This window comes from Pongo pygmaeus, chromosome 23 (genome assembly GCF_028885625.2).
Source record: "Pongo pygmaeus isolate AG05252 chromosome 23, NHGRI_mPonPyg2-v2.0_pri, whole genome shotgun sequence".
In the NCBI taxonomy this organism is placed as follows: domain Eukaryota; kingdom Metazoa; phylum Chordata; class Mammalia; order Primates; family Hominidae; genus Pongo; species Pongo pygmaeus.
In genome coordinates this window covers 40,353,056-40,376,148 of record NC_085931.1, presented here as the reverse complement: position 1 = coordinate 40,376,148, position 23,093 = coordinate 40,353,056, and the positions used below count along the sequence as shown (strand labels likewise).

The following is a 23,093-nucleotide window of genomic DNA, read 5'->3' as shown; positions in this document are numbered from 1 at the left end:
TTGTTGGGCTTGGGGCGGGGAAAGAGATTAACCTCTGCTTTTACCTTAGGGGAGGGGAGGGAGGGACACTGTGCTGAGGGGACCCGAGAGGGGAGGCAAGTGATCCAGCAGGGTCACACAGTGAGCCAGGGACCCCTCCCTGGACTTCCTGTCGGGGGTCCAGTTCTGTGTTTTCTGGGCTGTTCCCCTCCTGCTTAGGGACCCCTGCGAAAGGACCCCTGGGGATGCTGGGAGCCCTGAGACCCCCTTGAGAGTTTGTAGACTCCTACTTCCCCTCTGAACCTCCCCCAGGCAGTTATCTCAACACCCACTACACCCCTACTTTACCCGGGTTTTCCTGCTCCAGGATCCCCAGGACAGAACAGACATATCCCCCAGGAAAGACCTCTGCCAGCTCCTTTCTCTTTGCCCTCTGTCTCCTTCCAGCCCCCTAGTTCTAAGCAGACCCTCAGAGCTGGGAAAGTGATGGCGCTGTCCCTTTAACCACGTTTTACTGGAAGGAGAGTGCGCTGGGAGGAGGGAAGAGGGGGAGGGAGTTTCTGGTTTTGCATGAAGAAGCAGAACATGATGAAGCATTTTTTCCCCATCTAAAGATCCAGTCGTGCTCCAGTTTGCAGAGGGCAAGGGGCTGGTTGCAGGTGGTGCTGGGAGGATGGAGGTGAGTGGCTGGTCTGAGGTCCCTGAGAAAGGCATGGGGGGGTGTTGGGCAGGACTCCCTTGCTCTCAGATGGCTCCCCATTTATTTGTCATTCTACTTGGAATTTTGCCATTGGAGCCTTGTTCCTCTGGGTCTTTTTGGTCTGCACAATGCTGATACATTCTCTGGATGTGAAAAGGCTCACAAGCAGCTGACGGCAAGGAGGAATGGGGGTTTGGGGTAAAAAGGGGGCTCCAAGATGTATTCTGTTGAGGCCAAGGGGCCACAACCATCAGATTGAAGCTGCCTATGTAGTCCAAGAAGCCCCAAGCATGACTCTTGTGGCTGGAGAAAATGGCATGAGGTCTGGAGCCCTGAGGTCAGTTCCCCCAAAGGACCCTTCAGGCTCACCTCCAGAAAGCCATCCCTGGCCGCCTTCACCCCCACATTTAGTTAATTGTTCCCTCCTGGTTGTTCCCATGGTTCCCAGTGCTAATCTCTAATGCTGCTCTTACCACCGTGTGTTGTGTGAATGAATCAATGAATGAATAAGTTCCATCTGTTCTCCAGCCAAACTTGTGGTCTAGAGGGGCTGTGAATGGTTCTCCCCTGAGTCCTTGGGGCTCGAATCCCTTTCACCTTCCTCCCTGTGATTCTTACCATTTGGAAGTGAGTAGAACGATATATTCATCTATCTATCCATCCATCCATCCATCCATCCATCCACAGTTCTTGGAGTATATCTTCCCAAAGCCTGGACTTGGCAGTGAGCATTGTGAATCTCCCAGAGGCAAGTAGAGTGTGCTGAGTTTCCCAAATTTAACTGCTCTTAGGCCCTTCTTGTCCCCAAGTGTCTCCAGGACAAGGGTCCAGTGGCTCACACTGAAAGACACACTGAGATTTGGGTCTCAGCCCCTGCTGTCCCGGGGCTTTTGTGGACCCCAAGGCTGGTGCTCTTCAGGAACATACTTGCAGGGTGAAGGATAAGGCAGTAGGCGCTTAAACAGCCACCAGCCTCGCTGTTACTCACTGTTCACTGGGCAGGGATCATTGTCCCCATTTTATAGGCAAGTAGACTGAGACCCGAGTGAGGAAGTGGGTTGCCTGAGTTGACTCAGTGACACCGCAGAGCCCAGTGTCTCAACTCATCCAGACCTGAGCTGGCACAGGACACAGGGTGGAAACTTGTTTCTCTTGCATAGTAGAGGCCTAGATGGTCTGAGGGTAGAGGATTGAGAGGCCTTCAGAGAGGGGATGGGCAGCTTTCTGGGGCTGGGGTTGGGGTCTGGCCTCTGACAGATCACCCATCTGTGAGTCTCTGTGGCCCATGACCCAACATCAGCATAGCCTGTATGTGAGAGCCTACTTCCCCGCCTGGGTACCCTCTGACACTGTGTCACCTCTGTGGGAGCCACATGTGACCACTGTTTGAGATGCAGATGCTAAATTCCTCGTTCTCTTTTCCTGCTTGTTTTTTCTCCATAGGACTTGACCTTTTCTGACACGCTACTATGCATCTTCTCCACTAAATAGAACTTCATCAGGACAGGGATTTTTGTTTGTTTTATTCACTGCTGACATCTCCAGTGCTTGGAATATTGTCTGGCATACAATGGGTGCGTAGCAAGTAGTTTCAGGATGACTGCGAGGCTCTGCCTGAGAGGCCCGTGATCACCCAGACATTTTAGCACTGGGCATCTGGACAGTTCCAGGCCCTAGGGAGGCTGCCCGCAGGTTGACTGGAGAAGGAGGTCTTGAAAGCGTGGCCCCCATCCTGGAGCCTGAAGCCCCCCAGCCCGAGCTGTGTGGTCCCTTTTGCTGAGGCTCAACCTTGCTGGCTCTGTTGTCTGCAGACTCACCCCGCTCCTGCACAGCCTGTTCCTTTTTATGTTCAGCAATTCCTTTTAGGAAGTGCTGAGCCTTTCTTCTTGCTTCCTTTCCCCGTGAATGTCCATCATGCCCCACATTCTCCGTCTCTCCTCTTGCCCCTCCTTTCTCCACTGCATTCCCTTCCCTCTCCCTCTATTATATCCCTCCCTCTTTCCCCCCAATTTCTCTGTCCTCTTTATTCCTCCCCTTTTCCTTCCTCTCCCTCCTTTTTTCTCCTCTCCCTCCTTAGAGATGCCCTCTTTTTGCCGCGTTCGAATCTGATTTATAATAAAAGGGCAGCAGTCTCCCCACGCCTACTCCCTTTAGGACACAGACAGCAAAAAACTAAACTGTGTGCAGTTTTGCTAAGCCTCCCCCTCCTAGCTTCCACCCACAGTCTTAACCCCCAGGGACCAGCCACCGCTGACGCAGGCCTGCAGCAGGTCTGCCTGCCCACCCATCTGCCGCCCTGGGACTGCACCAGGTGGGAGGCTGGATTCTACCCCAAAGGCCAGGAACTGGTGGATGGGGTCACAGGTCTGCTCTATCTCCCCTGCTCTAGTTCCTGCTGTGGGAGATTATGGATGAATGATTCTTGGGCTGTGGTTTCCAAGACGGAGAGTGAGATGATTTATTGGACTTTCACCTAGTAACTGGGGCTTGCCAAGTTACTAGTGCCCCAGGGCTGTCATTACACTTCTTACCTAGAGCAAGAGGCTAAGTAGCAATGGGAATGAAGGCTGTCATCTAAGGAAAGGAGGAGATGCCTGGCCTCTCTTATTCTTGCAATCCTGTGAAATAGATACCATTACTATCCCCACATCATGGTTTGAGAAATGAAGGCTCAGAGAGGCTGCTCATGGTAGCTTATGCCTGTAATCCCAGCACTTTGGAAGGCCAAGGTGGGAGGATCATTTGAGCCCAGGAGCTTGAGACCAGCCTGGGTAACATAGCAAGACTCCATCTCAATTAATAATAAATAAATAAGTTTTTTTAAAAATGATGGCTCAGGTTGAATAATGTGCCCCAGGTTATACATCTGATAAGTGGTGGAGCTGGGATTTGAACTCAGGTCTGATCAGCTCTGCAGGAGGAATACTGAACTACAAGACTGTACATCTCGCATTCAAGGCAGGCCCAACTGGACCCAGCACTTTCCTGATTCCATCACAGCTGGCCAGGGTCTTTGCTCTAGGGGTTCCTTCTGGTGCCTTGGTGGAAGCAAGGGGGATTGAAAATTGGCTCAATCAAAATTCTTTTCCCCCAGGTTTTTATATTCTCTCTGGTTCTCTGGTTGTCTTGAGGGAAGGAGGCTTCCCAAGCAGTATAGTCAGGAAGTTAAAATGATGACCAGCTCAGCTTTCTGGATGATCCTGACTGAAAGATAAGTAGAAAGAAGTCATGGGACAGTGATTGAAGTTCACAGTGTAAATCTTTTTTTTTTTTTTTTTTTCCAAAGTCTTGCTCTGTCGCCCAGGCTGGAGTGCAGTGGCACAATCTCAGCTCACTGCAACCTCTGCCTCCCAGGTTCAAGTGATTCTCATGCCTCAGCCTCCTGAGTAGCTGGAATTACAGGCATGCACCACATGCCTGGCTAATTTTTGCATTTTTAGTAGAGGTGGGGTTTCGCCATGTTGGCCAGCCTGGTCTGATCTTGAACTCCTGGCCTCAAGTGATCCACTCGCCTCAGCCTCCGAAAGTGCTGGGATTACTAACGTGAGCCACTGCACCTGGGCTCACAGTTTAAATCTTGAATAATGCAGAAAACAGCTTTGTCATCCTTTACGTGGTGGTCATCTGCCTGCTGTGCTCCACGTACATACGTGGTGTCTGCAACAACTCTTGTCAGCTGTGCAAGGTCACTGTCCTCTACAGAGTAGAACATCAACACTGAGAAAGAAAGTGACCTGCCAAGGCCACAGAGTGAGGTGGTGGAGGGGCTGTGGCTCACATCTAGGCTTTGTCCAGGACCCTTGCACCTCCCAGTATCCCTACTGACTCTTAGGAAAAAAATAAGAAAAGGTTTCAGTGCTGTTTCATCTCTTTATTCTGGGGGAGAAGGAGAGGGCCCATAGTACATTTTAGAGAAAGATTCATGCCAGAGTTTAAATTGGGATGTTGGGGGCCGAGTGCAGTGGCTCACACCTGTAATTCCAGCACTTTGGGAGGCCAAGGCAGGCGGATCACCTGAGGTCAGGAGTTCAAGATGCCTGGCCAACACGGTGAAACCCCGTCTCTACTAAAAATACAAAAAGTAGCTGGGTGTGGTGGTGCATGCCTGTAATCCCAGCTACTCAGGAGGCTGAGGCAGGAGAACCACTTGAACCCAGGAGGCAGAGGTTGCAGTGAGCCGAGATCACGCCATTGCACTCCAGCCTGGGTGACAGAGCAAGACTCTGTCTCGAAAAAGAAAACAAAAAAAACGGGGTGTTGGGACTTGAGGGAGAATTAACAGTTGGATAAAAGTTCATTCCTGATGGCCAATGTTGGCATTACTGAGCCCTAAAAGAAGCCCCCCAGGCTGGGCACGGTGGCTCACACCTATAATCCCAGCACATTGGGAGGCCAAGGTGGGAGGATCGCTTGAGCCTAGGAGTTTGAGACCAGCATGGGCAACAAAGTGAGACCCTGTTTCTACAAAACAATTTAAAAATTAGCTGGGTGTGGTTGTGTGCATCTGTAGATCCAGCTACCTGGGAGGCTGAGCTGGGAGGATCATTGAGCCCAGGAGTTCAAGGCTTTTGTGAGCTATAATTGTGCCACTGCACTCCAGTCTAGGTGACAGAGTGAGACTGTCTCTTAAAAAAAAAAGAAAAGAAGAAGAAAAGCCCCTGCAAGTGGGCATGGCCCCAGGCTTGGTGGACATGAAGCTTCCCCTGCCCAGGGGCAGCTGCACCCTGGCTTGTCTCTCTGCAGTCATGGGGACATGGAGGACTCGGGGGCAGCCTGGCACTGCCAAAGACAGCAGATGCCAGCATAAGAGAGACATGCCACGAAAGTTTCTGAAACCTCTGCCTCAGCCCCGAGCCAAGCACTCCGTGTGCATGGAAAACTGCAGGAGCCCAGAGTGGACCTGAACCAGGGACCTGGCCACACACAGCAGGGACAGCTCTGCTGGGCGCCTGAACTATCTTCTGGCATTTGGGGAGGTTAGTGGTGGAGGAAAGAGGAAGCAGAGCTTGAGGTCTTTGCTGTCTGTTAGGGGGAGTTAGTGGAGAAAATGTACTTTTTATTAAACGTTTTGCTTCTGTGGTGGGCACCACAGAATTTCATTGCAAATTCCTGGGTTCATCCAGATCATCCAAGTCAGAATCTCTGACAGAGGAGCCTGGGGATGTGCATTCTGAGCCAGTGTCCCTAGAGCAGAACTGACTCTGGATCTGGCTTCAGCCAACCTTCCAGGCTCGTTGTTCGAGCTCCCGCAGAGTCTTTCACATAGACTTTTACAAACATGATCTCATTTAAGCTCCACAACCCTTTATCTATCTATCTGTCTGTCTGTCTGTCTGTCTGTCTATCTATCTATCTAGTATTTTGAGATGGAGTCTTGCTGGAGTGCAGTGGCACGATCTCGGCTCACTGCAACCTCTGCCTCCCGGGTTCAAGAGATTCTCCTGCCTCAGCCTTCCGAGTAGCTAGAACTACAGGCACGTGCCACCATGCCCAGCTAATTTTTTTTTTTTTTTTTTTTTTTGTATTTTTAGTAGAGATGGGGTTTCACCGTGTTAACCAGGAATGTCTCGATCTCCTGGCCTCGTGATCCACCCGCCTCAGCCTCCCAAAGTGCTGGGATTACAGGCGTGAGCTACCATGCCCGGCCCTAGGCTCCACAACTCTAAGAAGCTTTGGCGAGTAAACAGGCCTGAAGAGGTGAAGTCATTTGCCAAGCACAGAACCAGGATTCAAAACTTTGCAGGCTGGCTCTAGAATGCCACCCTGTCCCACCTCAGGACTGGCCCTCTCCTGGGAATTCCTTTCTCCCTCATCCTCCATGTCCTTTTCTCTGTGGAGCTGTGTGCCCTTCCCATATCTAAGTGCATGTCCTGGGATCCAGGGGATGACATGTACTGGAGTCCCTGGTGCCCATGCCTTCTGACCCCTCCTAGACCATGAGCTGAGGGGACAGAGAGTGGCTCTTGCACCTGGGGGGCTCAGGGTGTGTACAGTGGGTGAACAAATGGGGGGACATTTGAGGCGCAGACAGAAGGACACAGAATGTTCCCTGGTGGCAGCATAGGAGGGGGCAGGGCTGGGCAGAGGGGGCAGTTGTGTCCTTCCCTACCTGAACCTCTTCTACTCTCTGGGTCCACCTCCATGAAATTATTCATTCTGCCACGTTCTCTTGCACTCTGGCTTTCTGTCTGAAATCCTTTCTCCACCCCAGTATTCACTCTCCGACTCTTCAGCTCACTCCTCTTAATCCTTGAGACATTCCGGGTTACCTGCTCCCTCAGGAGCTTTGCTAACCCCAAGTTTGTGATAACTGCTTCCTTTAGGTTCCCACAGTTGCTCATTCTAATCCCAACACGGTATTTGAAGGGCTACTTATTTCTCCCCTAACTGGACTGTTAGGAGCTTTATAAGGGCAAGAGCCATCTCTTATTTAATGTTGTATTCCTAGGGCCTGGTACCAGAGTATTAGTAAAGCTTGTTGAATGAATAAATGCGATTCAGCAGTGACTTCCCATAGATGCTACTCCATGTTATTCATGTCATTGTAATCCATCTTGGGCTGCATTTCACAAGCCAGCATTGAAGAAAGCTGGGCTCAGAGAGCCTTAGAAGCCATCAGTGGTACAGATGAGGAAACCGAGGGCAGGCCTGGCTCTCACTGCCTCGCCTCTGGTTCTGCGACTGGAGCTCCGTGAGGACAGGAACCAGGACTTGGACGTTGTTTTCTGGCTTGGCAGGGCGCTTTGCCCGTGATCACAGTCATTGCCTTTTACTAGGTGTTTATAAGGTGCCAGGCCCTTTATGTGTTTTTCCACGTTTGCATATCCACAGGGAAGGGAGGTGCAATTATCCCCATTTACAGATCAACAAACAGGTGTAGGGACGTTAAGTAATTTGGTTATTTATCAGTGTCTTCTGGTTCCTTTCACAAATTTATCTGGGTTCCACTGTAGCCTCACAACATTTGTCATCAAACCCACTTTTGGCGGTGCAGGGGCTCACACCTCTAATCCCAGCACTTTGGGAGGCCAAGCGAGAGGATCGCTTGAGCCCAAGAGCTCGAGACCAGCCCAGGCAACACAGAAAACCCTCATTTCTACAAAAAATAAAATAAAAATAGCTGGGTGTGGTGGCGCGCCTGTGGTCCCAGCTACTCGGGAGGCTGAGGTGAGAGGATCGCTTAAACCCGGAGAGGCGGAGGTTGCAGTGAGCCGAGATCACGCCACTGCACTACAGCCTCGGCAACAGAGCGATACCCTGTCACAAACACTTTCCAGAGGGGGAAACCGAGGCTCTGGGACTGCAGAACCCGTTTCTCTGCCTCGGCATACTGCTTCGGCTGGCTCTGCGCTTGATAGAATCGCGCCAGCAACAGCGCCCCCTGCAGGCGACGGCGGGCACGCCTGCGTCACAGCCAGCCCCGCCCTTCCGCAGTGGGAACGCCCGAATGCTTCATCCGGCCTCGGAAGATTGAAGAGCGCTCCTCCAAAGGCCCTGGCTCAGGGAAGCGGGGGCGCACCGCCTTCAGCCCCGCCTTGGTCGCCGCGGCGTCGCATCAGTGGCATCCCCAGGGGCTGCGGGAAGGTAGCCGTGGCCTTGGCTGTCGTGGCTTCCCTCATCGTAACGGCCTGGGGGCAGCGGTGCTCAAAGAACTCAGGGGGTGGGGCTCAGGTGGGGGCATGGCCGGTGCTCTTCCTAGGGGCGGGATCCTGGGAAAGGGGATCGTCCCAGAAGGACCCAGCCATAAGCGAGGACACCGGTGCATCAAGCTCTGGCGCCTTTGTGTCCGTGGGCAGCGCCCTTCTCCTCCCCAGACGTTGGTCCTGGCACCTGTGTGTCCGTGGGCAGCAGCCTCTTCCTCCTCCCCAGACCTCAGTTTCTGCACGTGTGAAATGGGGGCTCTTCCAAGACACTTACATGAATGCAAAAATCGGGGTTTCGTCCAGCATGCTCAGAATTCTCGACCCTACACAGGCACCTGAGAAATCAGAGCTGAGTCAGGCGAGCCGGTGTGGATGTACTGGGAGCTCCTTCCCTTGCTGCGTCAGCACCCTTGAGACTGGAGAGCCCTGGAGGTTGGGGACCGGCCACTTGCTGGTGGACCAGACTCCCTGCAGTCTGGGATGGTGACGGACATGAGACATGGCTGTGGAAGTAACTGGTAACAGTAGTAGCCCGCATTTATTGAGCACTGACTATGTGCTTGGCTTTGTGTGAAGGCCAGTCACATGCATTATTTCCCCCTCCCACAGCCCTGTCTGGTGGGTACTGTTATTCCGTCCCCAGTTTACTGATGAGGCATTTGAGGCCCAGAGTTGCTGGGTAGTAACCAGTCCAAAGTCACCCTGCTGACAAGTGGCTGAAGCAGTAGTCCCCAGTCTTACCCACTATACTGTACTGAGAAAGGTTTGACCTGGAAGGCAGAATGGCAGAGGGGGAAATGACAAGGCTCTAGCAGTATTAATAATAGATACCATGCATTGAGCACCCACTAAGTGCTGGGTGCTGGCCCAAGGGCATTTCGTGTATCATTTATCCTCCTGACAGTGAACCCTATACTGTAGATTTTATTTCCATTTCAAAGGTGAAGCTCGGAGAAGTCACTTTATATGCCTTAGGGCACATATAGTAAAAAACTTTTGGATTCATTGATGGTGCATTTTGCCTGCCTGTATGTCACTCTTAGGCATATTCCACTCTTCTCTGAGTCAAGCTTTCTCCTACTGTGAAATGAGAGGCTTTGACTGGGAGACTTTGAATGTTCTTTCCCGAGCTGATGTTGTTTGATTTTAGGGAGTTTTGACATGAATGTCGGAGATCTGGATTTGAGGATTACATTTGTTCCTAATTAACTGTAATTTAGGCACACCTTGGCCAAGTTCCCTGCATCTCTGGTCTTCAGTTTCTGCATTAGTAAAAGGTAAGACTAGACCAGGCATGTTGGCTCATGCCTGTAATCCCAGAACTTTGGGAGGCTGAGGAAGGAGGAGGATTGCTTGAAGCCAGAAGTTTGAGTCCAGCCTGGGCAACAAAGCAAGACCCTGTGTCTACAATAAAAAATTTAAAAAGTTCAAATTAGCCAGGTGCAGTGGCTCACACTTGAAGTCCCAGCTACTTGGGATGCTGAGGTGGGAGACTCACTTGAGCCCAGGAGTTTGAGGCTGCAGTGAGCTATAATCATGCCACTGTGCTCCATCCTGGGCAACAGAGCGAGGCCCCGTCTCTAAAAAGAAAATGGGCTGGGCACAGTGACTCACACCTCTAATCCTAATACTTTGGGTGGCTGAGGTAGGAGGATCCCTTGATCCCAGGAGTTTGAGACCAGCCTGGGCAACATGGCAAAACCCTGTCTCTACGAAAAATACAAAAAACTGGCTAGGCATGGTGACATGTACCTGTGGTACCAGCTATCTAGCTATCTGGGAGGTGGAGGCAGAAGGATCACCTGAGCCCAGGAGGTTGAGACTGCAGTGGTCCGTGATCACGCCACAGCCTTGGCAACAGAATGAGACCCTGTCTCAAAAAAAAAAAAAAAAAAAATTACAGAGATTAGCATTTCCAATCACCAGAGTGCCTTCTGGCTTGAATATTTTATGACTGCAGATGAAGAGACAACCTGAGGTTCAGCAAACTGCATCCTCTGAGAAAGTCTAATGAACATAAATCTGCTACCTTACTCAGAATGTCCCTGGCACAAGTTTCCAAGGATAGACCCCCTGTGTGAAGGGGAGCAGCTGCCTTCGAGCAATCAGCAGTAACTGCTTGGGGAGGTTTAGTTCAGAAGTCACCTCCAAAGTTGAGATGGACCCACAGCTGAACGCCAACACTTCCACTTCTCGGTAAGGCATCTCAGGCAAGTGACCTTTCCTTTCTGTATCTCAGTTTCCCCCGTATAAGATGGGATGCTGGCTGGGCATGGTGGCTCACACCCATAATCCCAGCACTTGGGAGGCCGAGGCAGGCAGATCACCTGAGGTAAGGAGTTAAAGACCAGCCTGGCCAACATGGTAAAACCCCATGTCTACTAAAAATACAAAAATTAGCCAGGTGTGTTGGCAGGTGCCTGTAGTCCCAACTACTCAGGAGGCTGAGGCAGGAGAATCGCTTGAACCTGGGAGGCAGAGGTTTCAATGAGCCAAGATTGCTCCACTGCACTCCAACCTGGGCAACAGAGCAAGACTCCCTCTCAAAACAAAAACAAACAAAACAAAAGGATGCTAAGGATGCTAATGGTACCAGCTTCATCTCGGATTTGGTGAGTAAACATGGGGGGAAAAAACCTAACACCATTTTTTTGGCCTAGAAAATTCTCAGTAAACACAACTGTTACTAGTTGTGTCTGCAGCACCAGTCTGGGCAGCACCAGTCTGGGCACTGGGGGAGTTCCTAAGCCTTGGACCCCACCCATCCTCTATGCCCTAAGATGATTTTAGGGAGGAGAGGCAGGATCCTGCTGAGTCAATGGAGGATCCAGAGTTAGGACTCAGGCAGCCCCCACCTCTGAGGTTGCCAACACCAGCTTCTGGCCTAAAGTGGCATTAATGGGCATGCTAGCACGTCCCTAGCTGGCAGCAGCTCCTGGGGAAGGGCAGCGGCCGCTGAGAATAGGGAGGCGGAAGAATGGTGTTAGGACTCCTGCAGTGTGTGCCGGGGTCTATGGCTCAGCGCATCCTTGTGGTTCCAGATGAGTTAACTTAAGTGTGTGCTGTGCTTTGGGCTTTTATGAAGTGCATTTGCATCAGTTGTGTCCTCAGGACAGGGTTGAGTGGCATAGGGTACAGGGTTCTCAACAAGCAGTGTAGGGATTCGACTACTGCGGACCTGTACAAGGGATCAGGAACCCCCAAAACTGTGCAGGATTGTGTGGGTGATTCTCCAGAGGCATAAGACCCAAAAATGTGAAAAGAGTTCTTGATTTAGGAGTCAGAAGACCTGCTCACTAGATCCCATCCCCATTTCTCCCTTTCTTCCACCCTTCTCCTTCCTTCCTTCCTTCCTTCCTTCCTTTCTTTCTTTCATTTGTTCATTTGTTCGTTCATTTTAGAGACAGAGACTTGCTGTGTCACCCAGGCTGGTGTGCAGTGGTGCAATCTCAGCTCACTGCAACCTTGACCTCCCTGGGCTCAAGCGATCCACCCACTTCATTCTCAGCCTCCCGAGTAGCTGGGACAACAGGTGCACACCACTATGCCTGGCAAATTTTGTTATTTTATTTTTTATTTTTTGGTAGAGACACCCCATCTCACCATGTTGCCTGGCTGGTCTCGAACTCCTGGGCTCAAACAGTTCTCCCACCTTGGCCTCTCAAAGTGCTGAGATTACAGGTGTGAGCCACTGCACCTGGCCCTTCCCTCCTTCTGTCTCATCCATTCAACAGACATTTCCTAAGATGTGTTTCAGGCCCCACCCTGCACTGGGGATACAGCCATGAAGAAGACAGGCTCCCAGCTCCCCAGCAAGTTTGGGGCCAATTTTGTACGAACTGATAGAGGAGGCAAGTCCAGGGGTTGTGAGAGCTTCACACTGCGGCTCCTGACCCAGCATGTGGTGGAGGGCAAGTTGGGAGTCAGCAGGGGAGTCCTGGCTCATTGCCTGTGGCCTTGGGTAGGCCACTAGCCTTGCTGAGCCTCAGTTTACCCCCCTCTCCTTGATGGGACCACTTCACAGGATGGGGTGAGGATGGAGGAGATGGGGGCCTGGTGGAGCTTCCTCAAAGGGGATGTGGCTGTGTGTCGGCTCCCATGGAGCCAGGACACCACCAGGGTACCCAGACTCACAGCACAGTGCTCCCTATGCTTCGTTAGAGCTGGAGCATTTCCCATTTGAAACAGGCCGGAGGAAGAACACTGGTGAGGAAGTCAGCGATCTGGCCCTGGGCCCCAGGGCTCTGCCTGGCCTCACTGGCCAACTCCAGACACCTTACCGAGGGCCTTAGGTTCCCACACACACACACACACACACAGGAGGCCAGGCTGCCCGATCTTCTATGGACAAATGCATATGAGCAGCAGGGGTACCAAGAAAGGTGAGCAACCAGGGAGAGCCTCCCAAAGGAAGTGGCATAGCTGCAGCCTGAAGGATTGAGAGCAGGAGTTGGGAAAGAACTGGATGGGTTCCCTGGTCCTGGAGTATTTCTGGTAGAACCTCTGTGGGTGATGGAGGAATGTGGGGATGGGGCCCTGAGCTTGGGGAGGAGAGAAGGAGGGTCAGGGAGAGCTGCCCGTTTGCTCCGAGGCTCTCTTAACTGGTGACAAAGAGCAGGCCCTTGGGTCAGGAAGGCCTCGGTTTGAATCCTTTTTGGCATTGCTTCATTAAGGAACCCTAGGTAAGGGTTTCATCTATCTAAGCTTCATTACTTCCATCTGGGAAATGGGGTGATAATCACACCCCATTCAAAAGGTTGTTGGCTATTATATGACTTTATTTATATGAAATATCCAGAATAGGCAAATCTGTAGAGACAGAAAATAGATTAGTGGCTACCTAAACCTGAGAGGATAAGGAACTTGGGGAATGATAGCCAAAGAGTATGAGGTTTCTTTTTGGGTGATGAAAATATTCTTTTTTTCTTTCTGTTTTTTTTTTTTTTTTTTGAGACAGAGCTCACTCTGTCACACAGGCTGGAGACAGAGCTCACTCTGTCACACAGGCTGGAGTGCAGTGTTGCAATCTTGGCTCACTGCAGCCTCCGCCTCCCAGGTTGCAGCAATTCTCCTGCCTCAGCCTCCCAAGTAGCTGGGACTACAGGCGCATGCCACCATGCCCATCTAATTTTGTATTTTTAGTAGAGACAGAGTTTCACCATGTTGGCCAGGCTGGTCTTGAACTCCTGACCTCAAGTAATCCACCTGCTTCAGCCTCCCAAAGTGCCAGGATTACAGGTGTGAGCCACCATGCCTGGCCTGGGGTGATAAAAATGTTCTAGAATTGATTGTGATGGTTGCACAACTCCATAAACATGGCATTTTTGCTTTAAATGGTTGAGTTGTATGGGATGTGAATTATCTCTCAATAAAGCTGTTATTAAAAAACCAAGAGGTTCAGACAAGATGTTCCATGCTCCCTAAATGTTGGCTGTCACTGGTGTTATTTACTCCTGGCAGCTCTTCCAGCCCTCCTCCAGAGAGGGCTGATGGGTTCCGGGAGAAAGGGAAGGGGCCTGGGCCCCTACTAGCTGGCTGGGGGCCCCAAGCAAGCTATATAACCTCCCTGAGCCTCAGTTTTCTCATCTGTGAAATGGGTGGGGGGGATTTTCCAGGCCTTGGCCACCTCTTTGGACATTGTGCTGCTCAGATCAGACCATGGGCTTTGCTAGATATAGTTACATGGCCAGATGTAGAGAAGGGTGGTGGGGGGATTGGATGTTCTCTCCGTCTGCACCCAGAGGGGCTGACTTCACACATCCGCTCATGGTTGCGTACCAAGTGTGGTTTGTGTGCAAGGCACCATGCAGGAGATGGAGGAGGGACCGCAAGAGCCTGTGCCCCAGCCTGCCTGGAGCTCAGAGCCCTGGAGAAGGGACACGCAAGGGTTTGCCAGGGCTGATTGGAGCACCCCTGGATATGCAGGCCATCATTTCATCACTCTGGCCTTCGGTTACCTCATCTGTAAAAAGGGGAATAAATGGTACCTCCCTGCTAGGGTCGGGCTGAGGCTCACAGGGGCTGGCATAGCATCTATAGTAAATACACAGGAACCATTGTCATCACTATGGCTGTCATTAATGTGATCATCAGCTATCAGGTGCCTTTTGTCCGCTCCCCTCGGCTAACCTGTCACATGGTGAATTATGTCAGGGCTAGCTCTCCTGTCTCTGTCCCTGTCCCAGAGCATCAACCAACTCCCAGGGTGGAGCCTGGATGCTCCCTTTTCAGACCCAGCCCACGCACCCAAAGAAGCTGTAGGCTCCTCAGTGAGGCTCGGGCCCCTTTCCTGCCCCCGTTTCTTCAGGCCCAGCTGCAGAAGGCATGACCCTCTGGCCAGCCTGAGACTGAATCCTCACTCTTGTTCTCTCCTTCCACCTGGCTGCAGGGCAAGGTCAACAGGCTCCCCCCAGCCAGCCTTTCTGGGCATTCTGCTCTCTCTGCGGCTAGAGCCAGTTGAGCCCAACTCTGCATCTCCTCCTGCATTCCTCCCCCTGCAGAGCTGCAGCAGGGCTGGGGACCTGGCCTGGGCCTCCACAGCCTTTGCAGCATCCCTGTCACTGTGGTGGGTGAAGGGCCCAGATGGGGGGCAGGCATTCCTGCTGGATGCTAGTCCCTGCTCCTGACCAGTAGCCACAGTGCCTGATTTATGGCTCCCTCTGGGCTCTCTCCAGCAAAACTGCTTGTAAACCACTCCTGGCCTGTTCTTTTCTAGGTCCTGGTTTGCAGACAGTCAGGTTGTCTCAGGCCACAGCCTGCAACCCCACCCCACCACACCCCCAGTCCCCAACCACCGGGCACCTGGGACATCAGGGCAGGTTGTGCCTTGAGAAGAAGGACAAAGTTCCATCCCAGCCCTGCCATGGGTGGGCTGGGTGGCCTAAAGTGGCTTATGGAACCTCTCTGGGCCTCAGGTTTGCTATTTGCACATTGAATGATCTTGAAGGTATCTTCACTGATATCCATGCTTCTGAGTTTCCTTCACGTTGCCCCACCACCTCCCAAGTCTTTTGCCTTGGAACTTTTTTTTTTTTTGAGATGGCGTCTCGCTTTGTTGCGTAGGCTGGAGTGCAGTGGCGCAATCTTTGCTCACTACAACCTCTGCCTCCCGGATTCAAGAGATTCTCCTGCTTCAGCCTCCCAAGTAGCTGGGATTACAGGCGTGTACTACCATGCCTGGCTGATTTTTGTATTTTTAGTAGAGGGGGGTTTCGCCATCTTGGCCAGGCTGGTCTTGAACTCCTCACCTCAAGTAGTCCGCCCACCTCAGCCTCCCAAAGTGCTGGGATTACAGGCGTGAACCACCATGTCTGGCCTGGAACTGCGCCTTCCATGTGTCTAAATGGAGACCCCAGCAACAAGGCCAGGTGAGCAAGAAAAAACTAGGCCTGGGTGGGTGATGGGTGCTGGAGACACCCATCTTTGGAGCCCCACAGCCTTGGGCAGGACCTCTGGCTTTTTCCAGGCCACTGTCTTGCCTCCCTGAGCCCCATCCATAAAATAGGGAGAGTCGGACCTGAGCTATTGCAGGCGGATCCCTGTGCTAGACACAGCTTGAGCAGGTGACAATAAATATGGGTTTCTTTTCTCTTCAAGGCTTGGCTCAGCATTCTCAAGCCTGGTTCCCAGGGGCTACCAAGTCCAGGCCACTGCAAACAGTGGGAGCATGGGCTGTGGGTGGGCATTTTGTGGCCAACGTGGGGGTGGGGGTGGCGGTCATCACTGTGCCTCCAGATCATCTGTCTGATCCATGAGCAGGAAGTGGAGAGGCCACAGTGGTCCCCAACACTGGGTGTCTGCAAGGAGGGTGTGGAACTGTCGAGAGCTTGGTGGCCTGTTTGCTCATGTGTTCATCCACTCAGACATACTTAGTTAGCATCATCATCTTCTTCTTTTTTTTTTTTTCCTTTTGAGACGGAGTTTCACTCTTGTCACCCAGGCTGGGTCTCAGCTCACTGTAACCTCTGCCTCCTGGGTTCAAGCGATTCTCCTGCCTCAGCCTCCCAAGTAGCTGGGGCTACAGGTGCACGCCACCATGCCTGGCTAATTTTGTATTTTTAGTAGAGATGGGGTTTCACCATGTTGGCCAGGCTGGTCTTGAACTCCTGACCTTAGGTGAACCACCTACCTTGGCCTCCCAAAGTGCTAGGATTACAGGCATGAGCCACCGCACCCGGCCTAGCCAGCATCTTCCTGATGACCACTCTGCACCTGGGTCTGCAGAGGACAGTTCTAAGCACCTTACATGTATTAACTTGCTTTTATCCTCACGACAACACTACAGGTTAAGCACTGGTCACATCATTTTTGCTCAAGGTCACACGGCTGATAAATGGTAGAATCAGGGTCTGAAGCTGGGCCATCCTGTCAAGTCCACAGCAAACACCTTTTCTCAGCTTCGCACTGCCCTCAGCACCAGCCTGCTTCCTGCTCCATCTGGAAGCACCATTGCATCCCCGCTCTGGCCTTCGCTCTTGCTGCTCACCGCACCCCCCTTTCCTGACTCCCTTTCTCCTCTGACTGAACAACAAACTGATAGTCAGTCTTCAAGACTCAGCTGTATGGCCGGGTACAATGGCTCATTGGCTCATACCTGTAATCCCAGCATTTTAGGAGCCCGAGGTGGGAGGATCACTTGAGGTCAGGAGTTCAAGACCAGCCCGGGCAACATGATTGAAACCCTGTCTCTACAAAAAATACAAAAATTAGCCGGGTGTGGTGGTCAGCATCTATAGTCCCAGCTACTCAGGAGGGTGAGGCAGGAGGATCACTTGAGTCTGGGAGGTCAGGCCGTAGTGAGCCGAGATTGCACCAGTGTACTCCAGCCTGGGCAGCGACAGTGAAACCCTGTCTTGAAAAATAAAAAAGACTCAGCTGTGGCATCACCTCCTCCAGGAAGCCTTCCTTGATGCCCTTCCTGTCCCAGGCTGGGTTAGGCTCCTCCACTGGCCTCTCTCAGTTTCCCCTGTCCGGCACTCATCCGTCTTGTTGCAAGCATCTGTTCGTGTGTTTACCTGCTCTACCAGACTGTGAGCCCCTCATCCTCACCTTGACACCCACTGTGCCTGGCACCATTTGTGGTACAGAGGAGATCACTGGGGAATTTTGAAGGGCCAAATCTTTTTTTTTTTTTTTGAGACAGAGTTTTGCTCTTGTTGCCCAGGCTGGAGTGCAGTGGCACGATCTCAGCTCACCACAACCTCCGCCTCCCGGGGTTCAAGTGATTCTCCCACCTCAGCCTCCTGAGTAGCTGGGATTACACGCATGCACCAGCGCAACCGGCTAATTTTGTATTTTTAGTAGAGACAAGGTTTCTCCATGTTGGTCAGGCTGGTCTCAAACTCCTGACCTCAGGTGATCCACCCGCCTCAGCCTCCCAAAGTGGTGGGATTACAGGCGTGAGCCACCGTGCCTGGCTTTTTTTTTTTTTTTTTAAATGGAGTCTTGCTCTGTTGCCCAGGCTGGAGTGGCATGATCTTGGCTCACTGCAACCTCTGCCTCCTGGGTTCAAGCAATCCCCCCACCTCAGCCTCCTGAGTAGCTGGGATCATAGATGTGTGCCAGCATGCCCAGCTAGTTTTTTATATTTTGATAGTAGAGACAGGGTTTCGCCATGTTGGCCAGGCTGGTCTCGAACTCCTGGCCTCAAGTGATCTGTCTGCCTCAGCCTCCCAAAGTGCTAGGATTACAGGCATGAGCCACCATGCCTGGTCAGATGACCAAATCTTGATCGTTCATAACCTTGTGAATAGTGGACAAGTTCTAGTATCTGTTTCACAGAGGAGGAAACTGAGGCACAGAGAGGTGACATGATTTTCGCAACTCACAGAGCTAGTGGTGACAGAGCTGGCATTTGTTGGAATGGCCTCCATTTCAGAACAAGCTCCTAGGAGGGTTTACCAAACTAGGGCTTAAATTTTTTGAATTATTTATTAATGGTTCAAAAGTCTGAAGGCGCAAAGGGTAGACAGTGAAAAATCTCCCTTCTCTTCTGTCCCCAGCCACCCAAATCCTCCTAGGGAAGCAGCTGGGGTGATCTGATATTCAGGTGTCCTTCTCAGCAGTGTCTGTGTTCCCAGACAAAGCCAGCACATGTTATTTGGAACCAGGTTTAAACCCAGGCCTGTGGGATTCCCATCTCACCCGGGGCTGCTCAGGGCTTGGGACAGGGCCCACCATGTCCTGGCAAAGATATCAGGCCACCAGAGGCCTGCATCCCCCCATCCTAGGTCCCCTCCCTGTCCCGGGTCCCGTCCCGCTGTTGCTGTGCCTCCTCAACGGAGCTGCCTGCCTGGCTCTGCTCCCCAGGCTGCAGCGGAGGCTGGGCTCAGGCCCACAGCCCGGCAGGGCTACAATGGTGAAGGGCTGCTTTGGGCTGAGGGGGCCTCCCTTCAGGCAATCTGACACTTGCTTTATTATTCCTCACAGAAGGGGCCCAGTGTGGGGAAACAAGCCCAGCAAAGGCAGGGGCCAGAGTGAGGAGGCACTGGGCAGGGGGGGCGCACAGGGCACATCACGGCAGGGCAGGGCAGGGATGCTGGCTCCACCCCTTTCTGCTGGGAACCGAGTGGGCATAATAGCTCCCTGAGCAGCCTCTTTTCTCTGAAGATTAAGAGACAGTACCTGGAATTGCTTGGAGAATGCAGTAAGCGCTCCAAAAGTGGTGACTGGAGTGTTATAGTTAGGGAGGCTCCGGGCTTTTCCACCACCCTAGACTTCCCTGTGACCCCTGAAAAGCAGAGACACAAGACCCTTGGAGCCTGTGCTCAGGACTCTGACCCAGTCCCTTCCCCTGTGTGCATAAATATTTGGGGGATTGTTGTTGTTACTCTTTTTTTTTTTTCTTGAGACAGAGTTTCGCTCTTGTTGCCCAGGTTAAGGTGCGGTGGCATGATCTCGTCTCACTGCAACTTCCGCCTCCCAGGTTTAAGTGATTCTCCTGCCTCAGCCTCCTGAGTAGCTGGGATTACAGGCATGCGCCTCCACGCCCAGCTATTTTTTTGTATTTTGCATAGAGACAGTGTTTCACCATGTTAGCCAGGATGGTCTTGATCTCCCAACCTCAGGTGATCCGCCCACCTTGGCCTCCCAAAGTGCTGGGATTATAGGCGTGAGCCACCACGCCCGGCCCTGTTGTTGTTACTCTTACTGGTGTCCAGTCTTACGATGTCCAATAGGAAACCAGGATTCCCACCTCCACCCTGTTGCCCAGGGTAGCTTTGGTGGAGGGCAGGGCAGCAGTGAATATGTGCACAGGTTTGGAGGGTGGGGAGGAGGCCACCAGGAGGCTGGGTGGAGGTACAGACAGAGCACAGGACTGGGAACCAGGCCTTTGGGGTTCCCCTCTTACATAGGAGCCGTGGGTCTGCCTGAGCCCAGTTCCCTCCTCTATGAAATTAGGGTGATCATCCCTCTCCCCATTAACCTCATGGGATTTGGGATGCTCAGGGGAGAGAATGCATGAGAGGGTCTTTGCCTTGAACTCCTGGCCTCAAGTGATCCTCCTGCTTCAGCCTCTCAAACTGTGGGGATTACTAGGATTACAGGCGTGAGCTGCTGCACCTGGCTGGGGGTCTTTGCCATCGGCAAATCAGAGGTGGCAAGCAGACATCCACAGGCCTGCAGAACCACAGAGGACATTAAAGGGATTTGATTTGGAAATAGTAGTAATGATTTTGCAATATTTTGAATATAATTAATACCACTGGTCTGTACACTTAAAATGGTAAAAATGGTCAGTTTTGTGTTATAGATTTTTTCTTTTTCTTTTTCTTGCCCATCTTTTTTTTTTTTTTTTTTTTTGAGACAGGGTCTCACTCTGTAAGCTCAGGCTGGCATGCAGTGGCGTGATCTCGGCTCATGGCAACCTCTGCCTCGCGGGTTCAAGTAATTCTCCTGCCTTAGCCTCCCAAGTAGCTGGGATCACAGGCATGCACCACCACACCCGGCTAATTTTTGTATTTTTAGTGGAGATGAGGTTTCGCCATGTTGGCCAGGCTGGTCTCGAACTCCTGACCTCAAGTGATCCACAGGCGTCGGCCTCCCAAAGTGCTGGGATTACAGGTGTGAGCCACCATGCCTGGCCTTACACAGCCATTTTAAATATGGAAAAAAAAAAAAGAGGATTTGAATTAGTTGCCCTATCAGTCAGAAAAACAGAACCCACTTTAGGGGGTCCAGTGGGGAAATTTTGAAAAGCCAAACAGGAGGCTGGACAGAGGTGGGTTACCCAAACCCATGGCCTGGGACCACAGAGGTCTGTCTGGAGGGAACTGTAAGTTTGGAGAAGACCCAGCCACTGCCCAAAGGCTGGAAAAACCAGGGCCTCTTCTATCTGCCAGTCTCCCTTCAGTGCCTCCCATTGGCTGCACCTAATCAACGTTGGTTTGCAAAGGAGCTTGGGAAATGTAGTTTGCAGGGATTAGTTCCCCCACCTTTCCAGATGGTGAGCAGAGGAGGGACAGCAAATGGATGTAAAATCATATAGCAGGCAGGGCATGGTGGCTCATGCCTGAAATCCCAGCACTTTGGGAGGCCAAGGCAGGAAGATGACTTGAGGCCAGGAGTTTGAGACCAGCCTGGGCAATATAACAAGACCCTCATCTCTGCAAAAAATTTTTAAAAATTAGCCAGGCATGGTGGCACACACCTGTAATCCCAGCTACTAGGAGGCTGAGGTGGAGAATGGCTTAAGCCCAGAATTTGAAGCTTCAGTGAGCTATGATCACACCACTGCATTCCAGCCTGGGTGACAGAGCAAGACCCTGTCTCTTAAAAAAAAGAAAAAACATCATATGGCAAATGAGGGTTATAGTTGTCAACATGAAATGACTGGGCGATTTAGCATAAAAATCTGGATTTATAGATTCTCCTGAAACACCAAAGGCTCCACTCCCTTGAGTCCACCATCTTAGCCTAGTTTTGCTGTTTACATTGTCTTTGGGGACCCCTGCTGAGGAGTCCTGAGAAGCCTACAGGGTGAGGGGCATGAGGGGACCCCATATCCTTCAGGGTGGGATCAGAGGAGGAGAAGCCATGAGGACCCTGAGGCAGGTGGGCTGAGCAGGCAGGGCCAGGGGGTCCAATGGGGCCATCAGTTTCTAGAGAGAGCACATTGGGGATCTGGAACTTTGGGGACCTTCCTATTGTCGCTTTTGTGTGTGTGTGTGAGGACAGAGTCTAGCTCTGTCACCCAGGCTGGAGTGCAGTGGTACGATCTCAGCTCACTGCAACCTCTGCTTCCCGGGTTCAAGCAGTTCTTTGCCTCAGCTTCCTGAGTAGCTGGGACTACAGGCGCCTGCCACCACTCCCAGCTAATTTTTGTATTTCTAGTAGAGACAGGGTTTCACTGTCTTGGCCAGGCTGGTCTTGAACTCCTGACCTCGTGATCCACCTGCCTCGGCCTCCCAGAGTGCTGAGATTATAAGCGTGAGCCACCGCGCCTATTGTAGCTTTTAGAGACTGTCTGGTTTTAACGCAACTGTGAGGGTTGTTTTTGTTCATTTTAGTTATCTTTCTGACACTGTCAGGCCCTGTGTTCTAAATTTTCCAGGAAAGCCCAACGTGTAAACTGATGACAGACTATCCTGGAGGAAGAGGTGGGGCAGCCTGGAGTTTTCCTCTGGACATCCTGAGAGGGATACTGAAGCATTCAGGAGGGGTCTTAGACCTGCCCAAGCTCACACATGCAGTTTGAGAAGAGCTGTGCTTAGACCACAGGCCTCTTGGCTCCTGGGAAGCTGAGAGCATCGGCGCTGGAGTTTGTCAGACAGGAGCAAGTCCCAACTGCAGCTCAGTGACCTCAGATAAGCCCCCTCACCTCACAGAACCAGGTTCTTCTTCAGAGTTGTAGGAAGGAGTGGAGGAGGGTCTCCGCATGTCAGATGTCCACACAGTGCCTGGGAGCTGAGGTTGTTATGGTTACCAAGAGGCCAGTCTCAGGGCTGCTGTGATGACCTGGGCTGCACTCCCATTCCCAAGAAGGGGAGAACTCCTCAGATTCCCTACTCTGCTCTTGCTCCCTCCCAAGCAATACATGAGCAGGAATTTGTCCTCTGCAGGAATGTGCAGCGAGAAAGTCTCCTTTTTTGATGAGACAGCGATGAGGTGATGTCTGGTTTTTTATATCCTCATTTGCTGAACTGGTGCCAGATGTAAGAGTCCAGGCTGGATTCCATTAGCCATATTTGTCCTCTGGGCTCCCAGCCCTGCAGTACCTTCTGGGGGCCCACCTTGAGACCCTCCAGTTGGTAAGAAGTTGGCTGGGGCAAATGATGCAGCCCTAAGACGAACCATTTCCACTGGGGACTCAGGCAGGGTCCTTGAGAGCCTGACTCACTCGAGTCTTTTCTTTAAAAATTAAAAAAACAAGGCCGGGCGCGGTGGCTCACACCTGTAATCCCAGCACTTTGGGAGGCCAAGGCGAGTGGATCACGAGGTCAGGAGATTGAGCCCATCGTGGCTAACATGGTGAAACCCCGTCTCTACTATAAATATAATAAATTAGCCGGGCATGGTGGCGGGTGCCTGTAGTCCCAGCTACTCAGGAGGCTGAGGCAGGAGAATGGCGTGAACCCAGGAGGCGGAGGTTGCAATGAGCCGAGATTGTACCACTGCACTCCAGCCTGGGCAACACCGCAAGACGCCATCTCCAAAAAAAAAAAAAAAAAATTAACAAAACACATTGATCTTTTTTTTTTTCCTCTTTTTACTGAAGTAAAAAACCCTTTGAAGTTTAGGAACTGCAACTAATCCACATTGAAGGCTAATCG

At 51.8% G+C, this 23,093-nt stretch overlaps 1 protein-coding gene across 1 annotated transcript in view; it reads left to right on the top strand.

The window, feature by feature from the left end:
- The first annotated feature begins 532 nt into the window (after positions 1-532).
- LOC129023484 (uncharacterized) overlaps positions 533-23,093 on the top strand; it is a 36,852-nt gene continuing 14,291 nt past the window's right edge. Inside the window, exons 1-4 of the mRNA XM_054470233.2 lie at positions 533-658; positions 6,214-9,599; positions 10,361-10,518; positions 10,739-10,934. Of these exons, the coding sequence (XP_054326208.2) occupies positions 7,481-8,809 (1,329 nt within the window). The 5' untranslated portion in view covers positions 533-658; positions 6,214-7,480 and the 3' untranslated portion in view covers positions 8,810-9,599; positions 10,361-10,518; positions 10,739-10,934. The remainder of the gene's footprint in view (positions 659-6,213; positions 9,600-10,360; positions 10,519-10,738; positions 10,935-23,093) is intronic.